This window comes from Passer domesticus, chromosome 8 (assembly GCF_036417665.1).
Source record: "Passer domesticus isolate bPasDom1 chromosome 8, bPasDom1.hap1, whole genome shotgun sequence".
Taxonomy (NCBI): Eukaryota; Metazoa; Chordata; class Aves; order Passeriformes; family Passeridae; genus Passer; species Passer domesticus.
In genome coordinates, this window is record NC_087481.1 from 58,278,159 (window position 1) to 58,295,875 (window position 17,717).

The 17,717-nt window shown below is 52.7% G+C and overlaps 1 protein-coding gene across 3 annotated transcripts in view; it reads left to right on the forward strand.

Moving 5' to 3' along the window:
- The first annotated feature begins 7,538 nt into the window (after positions 1–7,538).
- Positions 7,539–17,717, forward strand: part of INPP5A (inositol polyphosphate-5-phosphatase A) — a 184,389-nt gene continuing 174,210 nt past the window's right edge. For all 3 annotated transcript variants that reach the window (XM_064431654.1, XM_064431651.1, XM_064431653.1), the window contains exon 1: positions 7,539–7,886. In XM_064431654.1, the coding sequence (XP_064287724.1) occupies positions 7,812–7,886 (75 nt within the window). In that variant the 5' untranslated portion in view covers positions 7,539–7,811. The remainder of the gene's footprint in view (positions 7,887–17,717) is intronic.

Below are 17,717 nucleotides of genomic sequence, written 5' to 3' on the forward strand. Positions count from 1 at the left end.
AGCGGCTTAAATGATAAATTAGTTGCTTCTATGTGTGAAGGATTTGCCTATGAGACTGGGAATTTCCTTATCATGTCCTTGTGGAAGCCTTGGGAAGGGGCTGGGGCAGCCACACAGATCCCTCACCAACCACTGCTGCCACCAGCAGCACCAAACCATGTCCTGGGGTCCCTGTGCAGCACCTGCGGGGTGCAATCCCCTGTCCCTGCAGGGAGCAATCCCCATTTCCCTGCTCAGTGCAATCCTCATTTCCCTGCAGGGGACAATCCACCTGTCCCTGCTCGTGGCCCTGGCCAGACCCTCAGTGGCACTGGGACCCCTTGGTGGCACGAGCAGCTCCTGCCCTGGCGCCTCCCTTTGGCACACAGCGGGGTCACAAAGCAGCCAGCCCTGCTGACAGCTGGGCACCAAGACACCTGAGAGGCCTCCACAGACATCCAGAAAACAATTTAGTAATTTAAGGTGGCCAAAGGAGGGTTAATCCTTATTATCACTAAAATCAACGGCCTTCTGGGAAGAGGGTTTTAAATTCTGTCATGGGGAAACTGCTCAGCATAAATCCTTAATTCCCTTAGTGTGCCACCATGTATCTCATAGGCCCCCAAGGTTCTCCAGGTTTTTTCTTTATTTTTAGGGAATTGTTTGTTCTACCAGGTAAAAAGGGGCAATATAATAAATCCAGATTTTCCAAATATAGTTTATAAATGTTGTGATACCTGCTGTGTGAATATATTCATGCTTAATAAGCTCTGCTTTTTCCTGTGATTTTTTTTTGCACACTAATCCCATGACACTGTGGAGTTGGTGTTTTTTTCTTATTGCTTTATATGAAAGTGAGGGATTGATACCATGGAGCAGAACTGAGCATTTCTTAACATTCCCTAAAGTCCCTCTTTGTCTACTTTCTGGTAGAACCAGCTGAAAGTCCTCAGTTTTTCTTTTTACACTCTTTTCAGTCTTTACAAGCAGTGGAGGCAATGGTGCAGCTCACACCTTGTCTCACAGGCTCTGGGAAATTGGAGAATGACCAAGGGTTTGCTGTTTAGATATCCTGCTTTCTCTAATCTCTTCCATATATTTTTTAGGTATTCCATATCACACTTTTCTATACATACAGCTTTTTTGCAACAGAGACTAAACTTTAGCCAAGAGCAAACAGAGACAGCTCATCCCCAGCCGGCAGGGGCCCAAATCCAACTGTAATAAGTTTTGAATGCTCTCAGCAGAAAATCAGGGTCAGCGCTGCCCTGTTGCTCTGCCAGGGAACGGCCAGGTAAAGGTTTGGCTTTCAAAGCCCCGTGTCCTTACTCTTTCACTAGTGACAATGGTTTTTAGGCACCTTTCCACTTTTGTATCAACAAAAGATCCAGGAGACAGAAGCCCAGTTTCACAGCCTGCCTCGGAGAGCAGACAGGGAAAAGCTAGAGGTTTTGCTGCCTGTGCCAAGAGCAGGCCTGGCAGCTGAGGTGCTGCACTTGCAGCACAGGGTCCCTGCCCAGCAGCACCTGAGGCTCTCCAGGGCAAGGACAGATGGACAGAGGCTGCTCAGCCTGGCAGCACCTCGCTCTGCCCTGAGCACCAGTGACCTCACGAGCTCTCTGAGGCTGAGCAGGTTCTGGGGCACCTGAGGCAGCCCCAGAGTCAGGAGGGCATTGCAGGGCTGTGTGACACTGCCATGCCCGTGGCTCCTGGTGGCACTGCCCAGCTCACTGCTGTCCCTGCTGCCCCCCCAGGAAAGCTGAGCTTGAAGCACTCAGGGGAGCTGAACCACCGTGGCAGCACCACATTTATTGTTTCAGAATAAACCACTACTCAATCCATATTTCTGTTGAACAAATAAATGGTGCTGCAGCTTCCCGGCAGCCCAGGCCCAGCCCTTCCCCACTGCTGCTCCTTGGAACAGGGTGACCAGTGCTGGGGATGGCACGTGTGAGCTCCCAGGCACTGTCCTCCCTGACACTGCTTCTGAAGGGTGGTGACCTTGTGATGAGCTCCTCCAGGAGCAGCTGCACCCCATTTATCTAAGAAACCCCCCAAAACAAAGTCTATACAATGCTTTAGGATTTCTCAAGAAGTGTTTGCAAGGTGTGACTCTTTATGAGCTGTAAAAAGTAAATATTTGGACAGCATTTAGCAGACCAGACGGATCTATCTGGGGCTAAATCCTCATAAGGGAAAGGACTGTGAGAAGAGAATAAATACGAGAAACACAAAGTGTTGGAGGAATGTACAAAATATCTTTTATTCATCAAAATGTTCAAAACCAGGAGCAGTAAACAGTTCAGGAGTAAGGCTGTAGCTTGGCTTCTACAATAATACTTCTTCTGGATGAAGTTTAAAAGCCCAAAACTCTCTGTTAATCTTTATTTGGTGAGTGACAAACACAGAAAGAACCATGTCAAACGTGTAGGTTTCGTTTTGCTGTTAGAGTTACTAAGTTTCATTTGGATGTGTGTGCTACAACACAACCATCTCAAACACGTGTAGCTTTTGTTTTGCTGTTAGAGGAAGCCTGGTAAGTTTCGTTTGGAAATGTGTGTGAGAACACAACAAAGGCAGCCAGAGATTAGGGACCCACCAGAACCTGATGAGAGCCCTGCCATGCTGTGAGAACAGCTGGAGGAAACACAGCAGCACAAAGGCAGAGCCAAGCTCTCCTGGGTGCCATGGTTAGTCCAGGCTCAGAGGCCATACGTGAGGCTCCAGGAAATGCAGGAACAGCCACTGCCCGTGACCCACATCCCACTGTGGGCAACCCACTGTGCAAACCTCCCAGCGCTCATCCAGGGGCTGCTTGGCTGGAAATACGTTTTAAAGGATGAAAAAACACCTATTCACCTCATCCCCCTCACTCCCATTGGCTGCTTGCAAAGTCTGCAGAGCATCCCTGTGCCTCGGAGTGCCTGTGCCCAGTGACAGCAGCTGCCAGAGCTGGGCACTGAGGAATGCCATGACAGGGAGCTGCTCCACTGCTGGCCGAGGAACTGGGGGCAAGAAAAATCATCCCTGACTGGCAATGGGCTTCTGGCAATTTCTCTGCAACTGCCTGGACTCAGAGTGAGGAATGTGTGCCATGGCTGCAGTGCCAACAGCACACACACCCAGGCACGAGGGGACGAGGCAGCACCTGCATTATCCCAAAACACTCAGAAGGGAAGCATGGGGAAGGTGATATTGCTGTCCCTGTCGTGCACCAAATCTTTACTGGAAGCGTGATTGAGCATCGGCAGGGGCTGCTCAGGGAGGTTTGCAGTGCCCATCCCTGGAGGTGTCCAAGGAATTCCTGGAGGTGGCACTCAGAGCTGGGGCTGGGGACAAGGTGGGCATCAGGCACAGCTGGAACTCCATGGGCTGGGAGGGCTCTTCCAACCTCAACAATTCTGTTATTCTATGAATACAGCTGACATAGCTGGAGATGATTATCAGTGCGAACTTCTCTTACTGCTCAAGACACCTTGGGCACAGGCCCTTCAGCCAGCTCTGTGCCTCTCAGAGAAGCCAGCCCAGCGAGCTGATGCAGCAACAGTCCCTGAGAGCCCCTGGCTTACTGCTGGTGTCTGCCTCTGCCTCTTGCATTACTACAGAGATGCTCACAAGCCGTCCAGGCACCCCTTTCCTGGGGATTGCATTCTGGTTCTCAGTGCTCAGTGGAACAGGAAAGTGGACTCCTGAGACACTGCGGAGGTGCTGCAGAGGCAGTGCAGATTCCTGCTGTTACAGGAGGGGATTCGTGAGTCCTCAGTTTTATTCCCGTGTGTACTACTCCTGTTCCTTAGGATGCCTTTGCCTGTGGACTTTGTCACTGAAGGTGACAAACACTGACACAGCTGCCCAGGGCAGTGAAGGTGCAAACTTCACCGCGTGCCCTTTCCCTGTCTGTGCCGGTGTTGCTGCAGCGGGATGAGAGCTCCTCCCCTGGCCTCACCTCACTGCAGGAGCTGCACCCCTGGGCTGCCCCTGCCAAGAACAGCAGCAGCAGCATCTCACTTCTTGAGCAGCTGGAAGAAATAGAGCCTCACTGAAGACACCAGCCTGTCATGTCCTTTCTGCCCTGATTTACTGCTCAGCTCACATCTTACCCACTGCAAAAGTCACAGAATGGTCAGAAGGGACCAACCCCTGCCATGGGCAGGGGCACCTCCACCAGACCAGCTTGTTCAGCGCTCCACCCAGCCTGGCCTTGAACATTTCCAGGGATGGGGCAGCCACAACCTCTTTGGACACCCTGTTCCAGTGCCTCACCACCCTCAAAGTGTGCATTGTCCCTCCTGTAAATCACCCTGGCTGTAAGCACAGAACAGAGACATCCAAATAGTTTCAAGCACACTGGGAAACATTGTGCTGCACCTGGAAATTGTTTTTGAATAACAAATTCAATATTTTATTTATTTGCTTTAAAGCAGTGTTGTCAGTGCACAGCATGGACTGGTGCTTGCTGGGGTAAGGAACATCCACTCCAGGAAATACAAAGAATCTTCTCATCTGTATTGCAGACCTGATCAAATGCAGCATTTAAAAAAAAGAATTTTAAATAAAAGAAATGGCATTTGTAATGCTTGTAGAAAACAGTCCATGTCTGTCAGAAGTTACATTTGCCCTTGTTGCCTCCCTCACGGGTTGGAGTGTGAGCAGACACCGCTGGTCCCTGCCATCCCCCAGACAAAGCAGGCAGCACGTGTGTGCTGGGCTGCGAACAGCTCCGCTGTGCAGCACCGGGAATCTCCGTGTTAAACTCATCAGTCGGAGCTGCCAGAATCACAGCAAAAGCCTTCAAATACAAACGGCATTGCAGGTGTGGGATTTCACCCTGAGGGAAAATCTCGGCAGCTCATAGCACCAATCATGAGTGATGGTTAAAGATATTTAGGCTCCATAGCTAAGCCAAACCTGCAGACCATTTCCCCTCATTGTTGCAAAGCTCCTCGGTAAAAACTAACCTGATTCTTGAGCTCTCTTGTTCAGTCTTAGCATTCAAGGCAGGCACCAAGACTGGAAATACTCAGACTACAGTGTCTGGGTTTTAAGTACTGGGAAACGAGTGACAGGGAACTTGAGGCAGCCTTAGCTGGCAGTGGTGTTTTCCCTGCAGTAACACACCGATCAGCTCCCACCAGCCTTCCAGCTCTGGGTGGGGAGGAAGAGAAGTATCTGACCTGCATCTGACCCTTGAGCCCGTGGGACTCCGTCCAGGGTCAGAGCTGGGAAGGCCGAGCTGGTGCAGCTGGAGGCAGCCACAGCCCCTGCTCACTGAACAGATGCAAAGTGGCATTTTCATACTTACTGCCATTTCCCCACCATTATACTGTGCCGTCCCCTTTGAGAGTTATCCTTTATAGTAGGTGAAAGAAAGCATCAGCTCTGTGGCACCCACTGAGGTTTAACATTCACCTCAGGACACAACTCAGCCCTCACCTTTTGTGAGTGCTTTACTCACTGCTCATTTCCCCATTGCCACAGGCAAACTTTCAAATTTAAATGGATTTGCCCAGTTATTTTGTTCCCACATAGCGCAGGTACAGATCTTGTTCATCCAAATTTAAGAAGTTCCAAAGTATCAGCCCTGCACAATTTGCCTTGCAAACCAGCTCATGTCCCCTCCAGCCCTCCCCTGCATCTTCCATCATGTTTGTTCTGGCTCCTGTGGCAGCCCAGGCCGCACGTCTGGGCTGGTCCTGTCCCCTTGGCTTCTCCTCTCCTCTCCATGTGGGACGTGCTGCCTGCCCGTGCTTCCCCCACTGCTGCTCTCGGGTACCGCTGCACCCCACTCGGTGCTCAGCATTCCCTGCTTTTGGAAACAGCTTCCATGATGATCCCTCATTGCACAAAGCAGGCTCTTGGGAACTCATTTGGAAACGCTCTGTGTGTGCTGTGATTGCTAATGCTCCTGTTTTCCAAGCTTTCACCCACCCCTCTGTGTGCCGAAGGTGTGGGATTCACAGCCCTCAGCCCGGGCGCTGGTCAGACACCGCTCTGCTTGTGTGCAGCTGGATGCTCACACTGCAGAGCTTCCTCTGCCACAGCAGCTGGCAAACTCCCCGCACATCGCAGCAGCGACTCCTCTCTGGGTTCTTCTCATTCTAGTTCCCGTTCTTGAGCACTGCCAAACTTTCCACCTGGATGCCGTATGGCTTGGGATCCCTTTCCAGCTGGTGTAATCTGACACGGCTGCCTCCAGCACACCCTGCCTTTGATGTAATCGCTGCTGGCCGAACGCTGTGAGACTGTGCCAAAAACACAACAGCAGCAAAAGCTCCTTCCCTGTTTTGTTTTCTTTTTCCCCGTCTGTGGCTATATCAAGGTACACCAGGATGGTGTATTGGATCAGCTCACTTTTGACAGCTCTGATGGCTGCACCCACGTAAGATCACTGCATTTACAGTGCAACTTTATGCAGTTGTCACAGGAGCTGCACAAAACCTTAGAAAACACTTTTCAGAGAAGTCCACCACTGTTCCGTGTCTCCACATTGCATCTTGTGCCACAGGTCACTGGAGGCCAGCAAGTACCCCGTGGATGAAGCAGAATTCCATAACTTCAATATCCTTTTTATTTAATTGTATACTTAATTTGCACCTTCTGACAAGGAAGGCCGGTGCTCCGGATCTGGCAGAGCTGTTGCCATTCCAGTCGCACCCCTGCCTGATGAAGCTGCCACAGAGGAGACCTGACAGGACTGTCCCATCAGCTCAGCGCCGCTCGTGCCGTGCCCGGGCTCCCCAGCTGGGGCAGGGGGCTCCCGCGCGTTGTGTCCCCGTCCGTGGGAGCCCGACACACGGGCCGCCGCGGGGATGCTCCGCGCACAGCGGCAGCGCCCGATCGGTCACTTCCCGGGTTTCCTTGGCAAAGTTAGGGGCAGGCTCCTTGCGCACCGGGGGCTGCCGTGAGCTGCGGGGCACGGCGGGCTCTGCACGGACCCCGGCCCTCCGCTCCCGGTGCTCGGCCAGCACCGCCGCCCGGCTCGCCGGCCCTTGCGACACAGCCCTGTCGCGACACGCCGGGCCCCTGCCGGTACCGCTGCCCGCGAGCCGCGCCGGGCGGTGGCAGCGCCGGGGCCAGCGCAGCTCCTCTCATTGCACCCCCGGGGACAGAGCCGGCTGCCGGAGGGGCCGCCGGGCCTGGGGAGCCGGTCCCCCGGGAGGCAGCGCCCGCCCCGCCTCGCTCCGACCCCGGCGCCGGAGCTGCGCGCAGGTGGGGCGGCAGCGGCCCCGGCCCCGCCGAGCGGCCCCCGGGGAGCGGCCCCGGGGAACGGCAGCGGCCCCGGCCCCGGCCCCGCCGCGCTCTCCCGGGCCGCGCTCCCCCGGGCCGCGGGCACGGCCGGGCCGCGGGACGGCGCCGCCAGGCGTGCGCGCGCCCGCCGCGGGTGGCGTTGCCCTTTTAAGAGCGGCGCGAGGCGGCCGTGACGTCGCGCGCGCAGAGCGCTAGCCCGGCGCGCCCGCCCGCCCGCACAGCCGGGAGCGGCGGCGGCACCGCGGAGCGCCCGGACCCGCCCCGGCACCGGCCCCGGCCCGCCGAGCCCCGCACGGCCCGCAGCGCACCGCCCCGCCGGCACCGCCGCCCTGCCATGCGCCGCGGCCCGGCGCCAGCCTCCGCCGGCGGGAGCCGTCCCGGCAGCAGCAGCAGCAGCAGCAGCGCGGCGGCGGGCGAGCGCTGAGCCGCGGCCCCGCAGGGCGCGGATGTTCGCGGGCTGCCCGCGCCGGGAGCTCTCGCTGCGCTGACGGGGCGGGCCCGGCGCCCCGCTCGCCGCAGCGCCCCGCGCCCGCCCCCGGGCTCCCCGCAGCGCCGCCGCTCCCGGCCGCGCTTCCGCCCGCGCCATGGCGGGGAAGGCGGCCGCGGCCGGCGCCGGGGTGCTCCTGGTCACCGCCAACGTCGGGTCCCTCTTCGACGACGTAAGTACCGCGGGCACGGGGCGAGCGGGGCTCCGCGGGCCGCCGGGCGCAGCGCTGCCGCCCCGAGCGCGGTGCCGACGGCGCCGGGGGCCCGTCCGGCCGAGCGCCGGCGCCTCCCGGGCTGGGACGGCTCTGCCGGAGCGCGGGGCGGCGGCGCTGCCGCGGGAGCGCCGGGGAAGGGGGCGCCGGTGCCGGGTGGTCGCCGTGCGGCACCGTCCGCAGCGGCCGGGGCCCCTCGGGGGTGTGGCAGAGCCCCCCGCGCGCCTTGCCCGGCTACCGGGCACGGGGGGGCACGAACATGCGGCGTAATTTGTGCTCGGCGTAGTGAGAGGGCAGAGCTCCGCAACGTTTCCCATCGCTGCAGACAAGGCGAGAGCCGCAGCTGGCACGGGCGAGCCGGGGAGGAGCGCTCGGTTCCGTTGGGTTCGGTGCGTGAATGAAGGCGGGCGCTGGTGGCCAGCGCTGGGCTCCCGCACCCCGGGCGCTGCCCCCGAGAGCCGCCGCAGCAGTAGCAAAGCCCCCTGTGCCCAGCAGTGCGGACGCGTCCCACAGCGAGGGGAGCGCTTCCAGGATTTGCTGGCTATGGAGTAATACACCCCGGGCAGAGAGCTGGGTCCGGGCTGCGCCGGGTGTTGCTCTGGCTGTGTGTTAGGAGGGCTTTGCTCTAAGCCTGATGCACAGAGCCCCGAGGTGCAGGAACCCAGGGAGTTTTCTGGTCTGGTCTTCAAAGTCCACTTTGCTTTTCTGTCACTTTACAGGCTTTTCTGGCGTTCACACTTTGATTGTAACTGCTGTAGGCAAAGGATGCAGTTCACCTTTTCTCCGACTTAAATGGACTTTTCCTGTTATCTCCACAGTTAGTTATACACTTAAGCGTGCCACTTCGTAGTAAAATAACACTGTGAAAATGTTCATTTCCTTGTGACTGCCATGGTTGTGGCCTTGGCATACGCAGCATCTGTGTGTGAGTGATGCCGGTGTGTTCAGTGGGGTTTCAGCAGGTGGTTCCTGCCTTTTTCCTACTCCAGGGCTGGAGCCGAGGGGCGACACCTCTGTGCTTGCCATCCCAGTGCTCCTGAGCCTCGGCAGGAGCAGGCTGGAAGCGGTGTCCCGCAGAATCCCCGGCTGTCAGACCCGGCCATTTCCTGCCTGTTCCCGGTGGGCGCTGGGGCTCGGGCGCTCCCGGAGCGCGCTCGCTGTGCCTCGTTCGCCGTACCAGGGGAACACTTCAGCCTAGCCAGCGCCTGCCTCGCCATCAAACACTGACTTTTCTGCAGCAACCAACCCGGGCTTGTTTGGATCAGTTCCACGGCAGGGTGGGACCTGGAGAGGCTGCTGAGAACATCTGTGCTTGTGGTCCTGTGTGTGGCTGCTGGAGTTGGGACTGCTGGCTGCCTGGCCGGGCTTCTGGAGTTACCTTAGTGCAGTTTGGGTGCAGGAAAGGTGGCATGATCTGGGCTCGGGGACTTGGCTCTCGAGCTGTGTGTGGCAGCTGTCAGTGGCTGCTTCTGCTTGCTGGGCCCTTCCCGTGCAGTCGAGGAATATGTTTCTGTGCTGTGACCTGGAATGGTTTCAGTCCTGAACAAGGACTTGCTTTGATGGGCTGTGCCAGAGCTGGGCTGGAAAACCACTTCCCATTCCTTTAGCTCATGTTTTCTATTTCTGATTTCAGCGGGTGATACGTGTTTTAATTAAACTCTGCTCTCTTAGTCGGATGTAGGCTGGCCTCCAGGCCGTGTAAGAGCGCGCGCTGTCACAGGGCAGGCAGGGGCACTGCAGCTGGGGAGGCCAGGCACCCCGCACTCACACAGTCCTGCTGGCTGCTGTGCTGGGCTCCTGTCTGCAGCTCGGGGCAGGTGCCCGAGGCTGCTGGAGGCAGGCTGGTCTGGCAGGGGGCTCGGTGCTGGGTGCCCCCAGGGTGGGGCTCCTGCCCCCTCCCACCCAGCAGACCCGTTTTGGCTCTGTGCTGCCCCGTCTCCCTGTGTCCCCTGAGTGGTGCTGTGAGGCAGCAGCACGGTGTGCACTTCAGGTGTGTTTGTGTGAGCACTGTTTGCTTGTGTGTGCAGATGCTCTTGAGATCAGCATTTCTTAGCTCAAAATGCCTTTGGCAGGCAGTCTTTCCTAGATCAGCGGTGTTGCTGACCTGCCTGTACTTTTGCAAAGAGGGGAGAATTGCTTTTTTTGCTCTCGGGTTGCCAGAAGCAGCTCAGGATAACATATGGGTCTGCCCCTGCCAGCCATCCCCATCCACTAATTACCTGTTGCAGTGGTGACCTGGGAGCTCATGAATAAACATGGCAAAGTGAAGAGGGACTGAGCTGGGGTCATTTCATTCCTCTAGTAGTTTTGCTGCTTCATTAAAAATATTAATGGAGTATTAGATTTTCAGATATTCCTCCAAGTTACATAAACATGTGCATTTCTTGAATATGAATGTGTATGATTTCTGGTACCTTTATGTTTATTTACGCATTTAATACTTTTCCTGCTGTATAATAATTTCCTGGTTTTATCACAAAGTAACAAAAGATGGAGTTCAGGCTACCCACGAGTCACTCTTTCTCTTTTCCCCCTCCACAGATGCCCCTGCCTATGGCAGGGGAACTCAATCAGATGATCTTTAAAAGTCCCTTCCAACCCGAACCTGTGATCCCATCCTCTCCCTCCCTGATTTCTTGCTTCCTTTGCTTCCTCTGTCTGCACTGACAAAATTTCAGATGTACCTTGCAGTGAGCTGAGTGCTGTGGTGGGCACAGAATCCATTTGTCTGGCACTGTGCTGGTTTTGCTGTACAGGGGTTTATGTCCTGAGGTTTTTTGGTATATCCCCTTCACTCTGTTCAGGTGCTTCTAAACTGCTTAGTGCTGCTTTTGCTGTGGCAGACGCTGGAGAGGGCTGTGAGCAGCAGGTGAGCGAGGCACTGTGGGGAAATCTTCCCTCACACGTGGCAGTGCAGCACAGGAGCTGTGGCTGCTCTGCTGCAGGGGGGCAGCTGCACAGCTCTGCATTCTGCTGTTGTGGCTGCCCCAGGAGTCTGTTAGTGTGCTGTGTGTCTGTCTGGGTGCAGGCACAAACGCTGGAAAACCGCCTTGGTGCTCACACCTGAGAGCCATCTCTGCTCGGGGTCAGTTTCAGGTGACTGTGACAATCTCTGCTGGTTACGTGTCTCCATGCAGGTCTTTGGGGAAAGGATTTCCCAGATGCCCAGCAGACTTAGCTGTGCAGGTTCTGATGTTTCTGCCTAGTTTGGAAAACAGTTCATTTGTTCCAGCTGTCTTTGAAATTGCAGTATATGAGCCTAAATCAGGTCAGAGCTTCCAAAACCCTTCCATCTTCATGCACTGGATATACGTAATCCTTAAATTCTCAGGACAGGTTTAGTCAGAGTAGATGTGCAGTGATGACAAGGTAGATAAAAGTTAACCATAACATGTTATTTTATTAGCTTAAAAGAGAAGGAGGGGAGAAGTGTGCCAGGGAATTGCTGTATGGTGCTGATACCCAGAGTCCTGAATGACAGACAGCATTGCTGCCCTACCTGTGCCCCTGTTTTCTTTGACTCTACAGAGCACTGGCCTTCATGTGACGGTGCCATGGTAGGGCAGTGAGCTTTGACATTCCAAGATGGCTTTCACCAATCTACATTTGGGTGAATGTGTCCCTTTTTTATACAGGACACAAAGTGGGTAGGGATGGCACTTCCTGTTTCAAGTGCTGTTTGTAGTATTATTACAAATAAACTTATTCTTTAATTCTGAGTATGAACTTGAAGTATTCTTTACTTCTGTTAAAATCTGGAGTCTATCAGTTGAATTTGAAGTATAAATAGTTCCCATAATAATTTTTCAAAACAGCCTGGGCTTCTGATGGGTGGTGATCACAGTGCAGTCTCTCTTTATCTTGTCTGATCCTAATTTTCTGATTCTGAAGCAGTGGGTGTAGGTTTGTTTTGGTATTGGACATCTGTGTATTTAGCTGGTATAATCTGATAACTATAAAGGGTTTTTTGGCTTTCATTTTAGTTTTTTTCTTGATTTTTTTTTATTTTTTAATTAATTAATTTATTTTATTTATTTCCCTCCTGAATAATTATTTGAATTTTGTGGAATGTTTGAAATGTGGTAGGATGGGAAATTTATTCGTTTGTAATAAGCATATAAGTAAACATTAAAAGTAGCATGTTGCAATTCAAGGCACCCTCTCTTCAAGCCACAGCTGTGCGATTGAGTGAAAGGTAGTATTTGATTCACTGTGACTTTTTAGAAGAAACTTGTTATTCCACTGCTGAGAAGCACTTGCCCCATCCTTAGGGTCGGGTCGGGCAGCGTTGGTTGCCTGGATGGAAGGTCAGACTGACCCAGCAGGTCAGGGTGACGTTTGTCTGGGATGCTCCAGTGAGGGAGCATTCCCGCAGGTGGGCTGGGCTGGCAGGGAGGGACGGGGAGCCTGGGCTCCTGTTCCAGCCAGGGGAGGGCAAGAGCAGCAGGACTGAGCATGGGGAGGGGTCCTGGCTCTGCCGCTGGGTCCGTGCTGCTCGCTGTGCTGCCCAGGGGCAGTGGGGCTGTGGCCGGGTGGCTCGGGCAGGCTGGAGCCTGAGCCTGGCTCTGAGCACTCGGGCTGGCTCACACGGGCCCCAGACTTGGGGGGTTATCGTCTTGCTCTCTTTGATGCTGCAAGATTGGGTGCTCACAGCTCAGGCTTGCGTTTGAGGGCTATGTACTTTTTGAGCAATGACATAGAAGGCCAACAGAAAAGTATTTGTCAGTGTTCTCTATGATGGGAACTGTAGAAATAAGTGATCTCCAGCTTCCTTTTCTCTGACTCTGCACTCTGTGCTTTCTAGTTTCGGGTTGTTTTGGTGTCTGCTTTCTGGGTTTTTTTTTTGTTGTTGTGGGAGTGGCCCTGTTAATTTCTTAAACATTGTTGCTGCCTTCTGTTTGTTTGGTTTTCTGTGGCAGACTCTCAAGTGTTTTTCTTTCAGTTTCTGCCACACTCATGTTTATGTTGTACTTTAGGAGGCTGTCTTGTTTCACTCCATTCTGAACTCCCTGTGCAGGAGGTGGAACTTTGAGGTAGACCTGGCTGCGGAATAGCCCTGGCTTTGTGTGCCCTTTAGTGTGATGCTGTGGAAAGGGATTTTGTTTTGAAAACCCTTCTGTGCTGCTTGTGCTCTGCGCTGGGGATGAGCTGGGGGGGTGTGGGCTGCCTGGGGTGGTACCTGTTAGAAAGCCCTCCTTTGCTGCTCTCTGCACTGGCAGCTGTGCAGTTCCACAAGGTCAGGGTCAGTCCCTCAGCCTGCTCGGAGAGGAGCTGGGTGCTTGTCTTGATTTCCAGCCCCCTGAGTGTCGGCTTCCAGGGAAGGCAGCTCCTGGCATCCCAAGGGCAGGCTAAGGATGCCTGTCAGTGTGTGCTGGGGGTCACTGGTAACCACTCAGAGCATCCCCAGCTCCATGCTGTGGTCCAGGCTGTGTGTCCTGCTCACCAGCAGCCCCTGGGGTGCACTCAGAGTGGCAGCTGAGTGTGAGCTGCACAGAAAAGTCCTCTTTTAAGTATAAATGAGGAGCAAGACGTGCAAGAAAGCAGCGACTCGTTATTGTGCGTCCACGTACTTGTAAAATTTCAAGCTCCAATTTGCTGAAGATAACTGGAGCAGTGACAGTACAGGCAGCACAGAGGCTGGAGGTTTCCTCCAAGGTGGAGCTTTTCTTTAGAGAAAATCCAGCACTTTTTTTCTTTTTAGCAAATAGTTTTACAATTTTCTGAGCAAAAGAGTTTCCATTAAGAGCTGGTACAGTATCAAGCCTTCCTTAAGAAAGATGCTCAGAGGTTTATCTTCTGGACCATTTTCTTTTTTTTCCTTTTGATTAAGTATTTTCACTGACAACAAGAACACATGGAACACAAGGAGGTAATAGTGGCAAAGCGCATTATAATTACACCTTTCTTTTAATGTGGTTTTATAGCAGAAGAGTTGGTGTTTTGCAGCTTGTTGAGCTTCCACAAATCATCAGTGTATCAGTGTGAGGTTTTAAAAGGACTTAGTTCCTATTTTATTTCATATTTCAAAATGAAATTATGCAGTGTGGGTAGAATACCACAGGAAGAAAGCTTTCCAGCTGGTAGTAAAGAAAGCTTTACAGGTCTTATAGTTTTTTAGCTTGGACAAGCGCTAGGGTGTATTTTAAAGATTTTGTTCCTGCCCCAAAGTTCTCATCATCCATTTTCCTACCACAAAAATTGATCTCAAAGACACAGAATACAAGTCAAGCCCTCAGATTTTATGATTTACATAAAAAGCTGATCTGGTTTTTACTTACTATTTCTCTCTTTCTCCTTTTCTATTATTTATTTAGTCATACCATTTATATATTCTACCCCCTGTGAATGTGTTTCCTCTTTTTACCTCGGACACTTTTTTTCCCTTTCTGGTACCATGTGTACTCACCTCCTCCTGAAAGCTCTTTCCTCACTCCTCATTTATGATTTAAAGTGAGTCACTTGAAGGAGTGTTTGTGATTTGTAGTTTTGTGGGTGCCTCGTGGGCCATCAGGAAGGTGAGTGTGGCTGCCCTGAGCACACCTTTCTCTCTGCTGAAGAGGAGATCCACCAGGTTAAACCCAGTTTCCTCTGCAGCATGGGTGTGCCATGCCCTGGCAGTGGGAAGAGGAAATCCAGTGACTGAATTACCTTGGAAGGCAAACTGGATTTAAGTGTGGCTCTGGAAGGTGTCGCTTCCACCACCCTGCAGAAGATCAGCCACTTTGGCTGTAGCTTTGCCTTGTCCTCTGCCCCTAAACTCTTACCTTAAATTGGAAGAAAAAAAAGGAGAAAGGCAGCCAGGTGTGACTGCAAGCCACTGCAAGCAAGTTGTGTGCTTTTAGTGTGTGGATGCTCCCAAAATACATCTGTGTTAGTGCAAGTTAATTCTTGGTTTGATATTCTCTAACCATCTCTCCCTCTCTTTGTGGAGAACAGGAGGTGGTCATGGGAAACAGGACCTTCTGACTTCAGTGGCTGCTTGAATGGCTTGTCAGAGTCCTTTAGACTCCTTTTGCATATTCATTACTGAAGTGGCATCTTCCCTTGCTGAAATTTCCATGGAAATATGTTATCTTTCATAATGTGGAGTAGGTCACATTAAGCACAATAATAATCATTCTGGGGAAGAGTGAGTATTAAAAGTAAAATGTTACTTTGGCTTCTTTTCTTCCAGTGGTGTGTAGTAGTTAATCAACACTCTTAGCACTACTGTCAGGATTAGTATAGTACATAATTTTAAAATGTAAATATTTTATTAAATCACTTTAATTTCTAACACTTTTCCGGTTATTGGCAAAACTTGAAGTTAAAGCATGTATTGAAGCAAACAAAACTGTTCATTGTTCTTATATGATATTTGAAGTCAGATATAATTGATGGTTTTCATTAATGTCTTCAAGTTGTTAAGCACTCATCTTCATGAGTCAGTCAGCTGTAACAAATGATATCCTTGAAAGCAGAACATTAAAGCGAAGGAAAGCAATGAAGCTGTGGTGTTGTCACAGGTTTTGTTGCTGGTGGTACCTTAGGGTCGGTTGCACAGCCCTTGGGGGTGTGACTGTCACTGACACCTGGGTGTTTATTACCCTGCAATGCAGCTGAGACCTCTGGGCTGTGCCTCACGGGACCATGGCTCAGGGATGTGGTTACACGTGCCAGGGTGCAACATGGAGAGCTTTCCTTTCGCTTGTGGTTGTGACTGGAAGGATTTTCCCTTCAGGTTTTGGTTTGTCTGCAGTAAAACAGCTTCTGATCTTTTCTTGTACTGTTTCCCAAGCTGGTGAAAAGCTCTCCTACCTATATTCCTTGCCTGCTGTCCCTGCCTCTTTTGTCTCTTCTTCTTTTCCCTGTTTTCACCTTGGTCTCCTTTCTGATACAGTTCACAGCCAGAAGCTCTAGTCAGGAGAGGCTTTAATGTCACACAGAGTTGTAGCAGAGCCAGAAAGAAGGCGAGGGGTGACGCGGGTGTGCAGGGCTGCCTGCCCTGGGCAGAGGCTGGCCGGGGGCTCTGCTCAGCCACAGCTCCTGGATAACGTGTGGGTCAAGGAGAAGAAATCCTGGCCTCTCACACACAGGTGTTTTTCTAACAAACGCCTGTTTTGGCCTTTGCCTGCTCAGCTCTGGGCCCGGCGTGCCCTGGGCTCGGCTCTGGGCTTGCCTGCTCCTTGCAGGTCACTGACAGCTCCAGAAGCACTGGACGCATGCCATTTGCTCACATCCTGCTTGTGCTCAGTCTTTGAAAGCCAGGAGGAAAAAGTGTTCATTTGGGCTGATTTGCATCTGGAAGCCATGCACTGTTCCTCTTAGACGTGCCCAGGGACACTGTACTGAATGGTACTGAAATGAGGTGGTTTGGAGGTTTTCCCTTGCAACACAAAATGTCACATTAAACTGGGCTCAAATTTAGAACCCATAGTGTTGGACTGCAGCACCCACGGCTGCAGATCACAGTGTGGGAGACCAGTAGCCACCACAGTTCAGACAGTGACTGTGTGCCTGTGATGTGCAGCAACTGCCCCGGACTGTCTGACCCTCAAAACAGCCTGGGGAAAAAACCAGCTGCCTTCAGGGCAAAAGGGGTGTTGCAGAAGGGCTGGTGGTTAGTGGTGGGAATGCTGGGCTAGGCTCTGGAAATCAGGGCTCAGTTTGCATTCAGCCACGAGCGAGTGCAGCACATCCTCTGACAGAGGCATGCCCCTGCTTGGGCCAGGCTGCGGACACGGCGTCTGGTTCTCCTGCCCAGAAGGGGAGCGTTTTGGAAGGATGCTCTGGAGGTTCTGATGTTGAAGCTAGAGCAGTGGAGGGCTGTGGTGGCAGGTGAGCATGGCTCTACAGCCGAGCAGGTGTGCAAACGGGGAGCTGGACTGTGTGGGCCATGGAAGAGAGCCACGGCAATGGCTTGTTCCGTCAGCTTTAGCTCAGGAAAGGCAGAGGAGCACCTCGTGTGGACTGCACCACAGCCTGGGTGGGCATGCACCACCCTGGGTTCTGGAGAAGCTCCTGGCCAAACAAAGGCTCACATAATCTGAGCTGTGTGAGCCTTCTGCTTAACCAGAGGTTCTTGGCTCGCACAAGCTCAAAGCAAAACCAGCTCTCTTTAGTTATGGGAGTAAGTACAAGCAGGGAAAGCTGCTCCGTGTGAGTCTGCGCTTTGGTGAGGCTGGCAGGCAGTGTTTACAGGATGTGGAGAACATCCCCTTCTCTAGAACGTTCACCCTCGGTGCGAGGCCGCGCTCTGGCACAGGAGGGGCCGATCACAGGCTCTGGGTGCCATGGGAACACGCAGGATCCAAAACCTGTTTGTTGTACTTTGCCTGAAGTAGAGCTGCCTCTACATGTTCACTCCTCACTTCCCATTTTCTACTGCATTCTTGAAGAGATTCTTTTTAATTGTCTTGGAATGCTTGAACGTGTTGGCAAGGCTCTCACATTAATGGCTGGGCTCTTTGGTGCACCTCTGTACTGGGCTGGTGGCATGGTTGGCACTGCAGTGGGTGAACAGTGGAAGCACACAGGCATTGGGAGCAGGACCTAATTCTGAATTCTTTCATTAAAACTTTTAAAGTGATGTGGTGGGAGCTTATTTTGAAGCTTTTTGTTTTCCTGGTGTGGCAAACTCTCTTAAGTTTAGAGGCTTTACCAATCCTTTTGGAAAAGCAAAACTAGTTTTCCTGTGGGAGCAGCTCAGAACTGTATGCTGAACTCTGCGTGTCAAGTGAATATGAAAAGAAATAGTACAAAAATCACTTGAAAATCTGTACTGAAGTACCATCAGCCAGCATTGGCTTTGTT